The sequence below is a fragment of the Myotis lucifugus genome, unplaced genomic scaffold (assembly GCF_000147115.1).
Source record: "Myotis lucifugus unplaced genomic scaffold, Myoluc2.0 scaffold_28, whole genome shotgun sequence".
NCBI lineage: Eukaryota > Metazoa > Chordata > Mammalia > Chiroptera > Vespertilionidae > Myotis > Myotis lucifugus.
This window is the reverse complement of record NW_005871076.1, coordinates 8,974,385-8,979,351: the sequence shown is the minus strand read 5'-3', so window position 1 is coordinate 8,979,351 and position 4,967 is coordinate 8,974,385. Positions and strand designations below refer to the sequence as shown.

The window sequence follows — 4,967 nt, the reverse complement described above, 5'->3', positions numbered from 1 at the left end:
CCCCTTGACATGCGGCTCGAGGGGATGCCGTGCTCACAGACACTGCTGCTCTGCTCATCTGTTCACTGAGAAATCTATTCCTCCCTTCACCTGCCTGGCCCCCCACTGTTCCCCTTATTTGGAAAGACTACTCTGAGTGAAATAACTGGTAGGTTGAATTCTAACACAACCCCCCACCACACCTCTCATAGACTGAGTCCTGAAAGAGCCCCGTTCTCTGGGAAGCCACCTTTTTCTGAAGACCTGTGCCCTCTGGTCAGCCAAGGCTTTGATCCAGAAATGACCGAGAGCCGGGAGCGTGAGGATGAGGAGGATGACGGTGGCAAGGAATTTTCAGGCAGGCCCAGGCCCCGGCTCCCCACGCCCAGGAAGCCCTGAGCTCTGCTTGCATTCTTTTCAGAAATGTGAGCCCCCACCTTTCCAATTTCCTCTTACACCTCTTGTGTAGTTCCCGCCCCTGCCTCTGCGTGACAGCGTGGCATGCATGCAGCCCATCTGGGGATCAGGGAATCCTATTGGGTATGCCAGCTTAATGAAATACTTGCAGTTTATTAAACACAGGCTTCCCTAAGCCCCCAGTGCCTGTGGGTATTTGAAAACCGAAGGTAACCCCCAGCTACCACAAACGTAATTGTTACATGTGTCCATGCATTCCTGCCGCAACCTCAAACTCCCGCTCTTAAGCGGCACACAAAATTAGCAACATAAAGTAACTCCTAGTCAGACAAGACCGTGAAATGTGGGGAAACGCTGCGAGGGGCTCCCAGGGCCCCTCAGGGCCTCTAAAAGTATATGAAGTTCCCATTGCCTTGCAGAGTTGGAAACGGGGAGGGCGCGCCCCCCTCCCCCCCGCCCGCCCCAGGCTGTTCATGTTTGCAGAATTGGTTCATTATTAGCCAGGCAGGCCTCGCTTGTCAACGTCGCATGATGTAGTTAGAATATTTCAAGTCCTGTTTCAGCCATGGCGTGCTCCTGGTGGCAGCGGGGCTAGCAGAGCGCGCCGTCTGCGGGCTCCCTCTGGAGCTGTATTTCTGTTCCTCCTCCAGTGCTTGGCTGGGGTGAGCTGTCCGCAGTCGAGGAAGGGTCATGGAGAAAGCCCAGGTGACCTGGAACCGGTGGCTCTGAACCCGGGGCAGGTGGCTCCTTGGGGATGTCTTCCCATTCATCAGTCTCCTCAGCCTGGGGCCTGTAAATCAGGGGTGAGGGGCTGACGTGGAAACAGCAGACAAAGGCCTCCAGGGAGGTGCCTCCCTCTACGTGGACCACCATCTGGATCCCCGCGAAGGCGACTCTGTTGATGGTGCTCAGGGGGACCTGTTCCAGGAACCTCAGCACCAGCCCGTTGACCCACACGCAGCCCCTGCGACTCAGGGCCTTGAGGCTGAAGGCCAGCAGAGCACTGCCCTTCTCCCGGTAGGGCTCCAGCGACAGGTGCTGGCGGGACAGGCGGGGGAGATGCAGCTGGAGGTGGGCGTCCAGGCCCCGCCCCACCAGAAGCGGGCTGGTGTCATGCTGCAGCCTCTGTGGAACAGTGGCGAAGACAGCAGAGCCCTGGGTGGGGTGGTACAGGCTCATCCGCAGGACGGTGAGGGGTCTTTCCATGGGCGGGAGCCTGGGAAGGATGGAACACAGACACACTTATGGCTCCCTGAGCCCAGACACACTTGCCCAGCTCAGGGATCCCAGACCACCTCCAGTCAAACAGAGCCAAGCACTGACCATGGATGCTGTTATTCTGGTCAAGCCAGGAGGGAGCCAAGGCCCACGGGTTCTAGCCCCAGCTTCATTTCTCCCAGCCCCTGTGAGGCGGGCGTGCCACCTGAACTCCCTGAATTTTCATTTTCTTTTCTGTAATATAGGTATGCCTGACCTTGTCTATGCCAAGTATAAGGCACTCCAGCATGCTGGGTAGGGTTCTGGTGACCTGTATTTGAGGACAGTTTGGCCCTGCTACATGGAAAGGGAAGGACAGACAGACAGGATACACCGTTCTCATTTCTGACAGTCACATGACGAATGCTTGCCAAGCCTTCCTCTCACCAGCTGCTGGGGTTAAGCAGATGTAAGAGAACAAGCCCTTGCTTTCCCTAGCACCCAGCTGGTGGGAGAGACAGGAGCTTCTAGAATTAGGCATATGGAGAGGCACAGAAGAGGGGAGCCCTGCCTGCTCCAGGGAGATCAGAAAGGCTGCCTGGGGACCCGAAGGAGGAATAAAAACAGCTAGCACATTCCCATGGGAAGCCACATGCTCGTGGGCCTGAACACCACGAACATCCCATCCTCACTGTCTGGGGCAGAAGGCAGATCCTGACGAGGAAGGGCTCTTGCTCAAGAACTGACCAGGGCTCCATGGAGGGCCACCGGCAATATCTGCCACAGTGTGGAATGCACACTCGGTCCCAGCAACTCCATCGCCAGTAACGTGTCCTTTAGAATCTTTGGCATATGTGGGGAGACTGCTTACAACGGTCAGCTTTGCTCACGCATGCATTTGAGGAATACAAACTCTACCACAGCCACCCACCCCATGTAGTCTGGGACCTGCCCCCACCTTCAACAGAAACCAACCTTCGACAGGGCTGAGTGGATTTGAACAAAGGATTGTACACTTTCCTGGCGCCAGGCTTCTGCTTACACAGTTTGTATCCAGATACTGCTCTCTACAGGCCTGGTCCAAATGTGAGCTCTTCTAGGACACTCTTCCTCTTTCTGCCCTCTGACCCCCGCACAGGAAGATCCCCCGCACCTGGGGCACCTGGCGACCCCCACGGAGTCCATCTTTGCAGGGCATGTCAGGGTTCTGTGGGCCCTTGTCTGTCCTGCCGGAGCTCCTCTCCTCCTGTCTCTCCGAGGCCTCCCAAGGGCAGGGTGTGGTCTGAGCTGCCGCACTGCCTTGTGTTCCACTGCCCAGGGCAGACAGGCCTGGCCACAGCAAGTATCTGGAGGCGCATTTGCCAAGTGTCTGAATGAGGAGAAGTCCACACACATGAAATCAAGTTTAGATAAACCCCAAATTGGACTCTGGTCGTTAAAGGCGGTGAGACAGGGAGCCTGTCACGTGTGCTACAGGCTCAGTGTCCCTCTGAGTCCTCGACCATCTGCCCCTCCTGCCTATTGGATGAACCTGGCTAAGGTGAGGATCACTTTCCAGTCTCTTGAGGGGCCCACCTGGCTAGGCCCCTCAAGACACTCTCTTTTTTCTAACACACACGTTTACACAAATACATGCCTCCACCCACATCCCCCTGAGGGGTGTGATGTAAGCCGGGTCCAGGGCAGCTAGGTTTGGCAGCCAGGTCATCGGGCCTAGCGAGAACTCAGAGTTCACTCGTCGGAACCAATTCCACGGCTTGGGGACCCTAAGAGAATCCCTCAGAAAGAAGACTTCACCACCGCTCCTGTGACTCCAGAGCTGACAGAAACCCTGGCCGGAGCAGCTGAAACTCGTTTCTCCAGGACCCTCGCTGTTCTGGGGAAGCAGAAGCCCAGCCCTGCCAATGCCGCCCCTGGAACTCCGGGAGGAAGACACTCTGGGGTGTGTGCCTGACAAGAAACCAACAGGGCCCTGCTTCAGCCCCACCAGGCCTCCTCCCCTCACTGCGGGTTCAAATCCCTCTACCCTCCACCTACCTTAACTCCACAGGCACATCTGGCTCTGGCACTTTTGCTGTGAGCTCTCAGGAGGAAGTGAGTCCCGGGCACTTCTAAGGATGACATTTACGGCGGCAGTTCAAGGTTGTGATGTGTCAGAATGCTCACCAGTTTTTTTGTTTTCTTTCTTTTTCCTTTTAGGACAGAAAAGGGAAGTGTGAATTCCTATTGCAGAAGTGCAATCCATGGCTGAGAAGTTGAGAAACCCCAGCCTAGGCCCCCAGCTAGGAGATGCCTCTAGTAAAGGGGCTCCCTCGTGGGTTTCAGCTTGGCCAGTTTCTATGGCCCCGACCCCGGGGATCCTGGGAGCTGTGTCCAGGGTATTAGCCATGTCCTTCTTCTCCCCTGCCAGTCGGGTGGGGGAAAGCACTCCAGGCTTGTTAGAAAGGGGAGCCTAGCAGCATAATCCGTTCTCTTTTTCCCATCACACCCTATCCTGGGGACTCTAGGAGTGTATACAGGGGAGAGGTGCAGGCCAGGCCACCCCTATCAACCAGCAGGTGCCTCCCTGCTCTGCCTCACTGCTCCCAGGCCCACTGCTTACTCACTGCTCATGGGTGACCCGTGAGGTCCCAGAGGTCTCGGCAGGCCACACCCCAGGGGACCATTGAATTTAGGTCCCTCTGGGAGCTATTCAGGGCTCCTGGCCTGCTTCCTCTATTCTGGTTGCTTAGTAACTAAGAAGGAAAAACAGAGAACGCTGAAAACAGTTACCTGTCCCTGCCTGCCCCAACCAGTATGACACCACCACCAAGGGTCTCCCAGGGAACCAGCTCCCCAGAGATGGGAACTGTATCTGCCCTTGGAGCAAACCAAGCATTAACCCCAAACTGGAAACAACACAAATGTCCATTAACAGGGGAATGAATAAACAAATTGTATAACGTGTACATTGAAATGCTACACAGCAATAAAAAGATAATGAACTAATGATGCATGCACAATGTAGATGAAGCTCAAAACCGTATGCAGAGCAAAAGAAGCCAGGCACAGATGCCACAGATGGATGATTCCATTTCTATGAAACACCAGAACAGGCAAAACTAGCCTATGGTAACAGGTCAGAATATTGAATTGTGTCTGTAGAGATGTACCAACCGGCGTATTGGTTTCTTGGGGCTATCATAACAAAGTACCACAAATTGGGTGGCTTAAACTACAGAAATGTATTGTCTGGCAGTCCTGGAGGCTAGATGTCCAAGCTTGTTTGGACTTGTTGGAGTTGTTTCCTTCAGAGGGCTGCGTGAGAATCTGCTCCAGGCCTCCCACAGCTTCTGGTGGTCTGCTGGCAATGTTTGGCCTTCCTTGGCTTATGG

General features: G+C 55.0%; 1 protein-coding gene across 1 annotated transcript; it reads right to left on the bottom strand.

The window, feature by feature from the left end:
• Positions 1-987: 987 nt before the first annotated feature.
• Positions 988-1,602, bottom strand: TIFAB (TIFA inhibitor). Its single transcript, XM_023752171.1, has one exon. It carries the CDS (start codon positions 1,600-1,602, stop codon positions 988-990), a length of 615 nt encoding a protein of 204 aa, XP_023607939.1.
• Positions 1,603-4,967: the final 3,365 nt, after the last annotated feature.

What these genes read in the sequence shown, in the direction of transcription:
- TIFAB (XM_023752171.1), bottom strand. Translation starts at nt 1,602, where the DNA reads ATGGAAAGACCCCTCACCGTCCTGCGGATGAGCCTGTACCACCCCACC.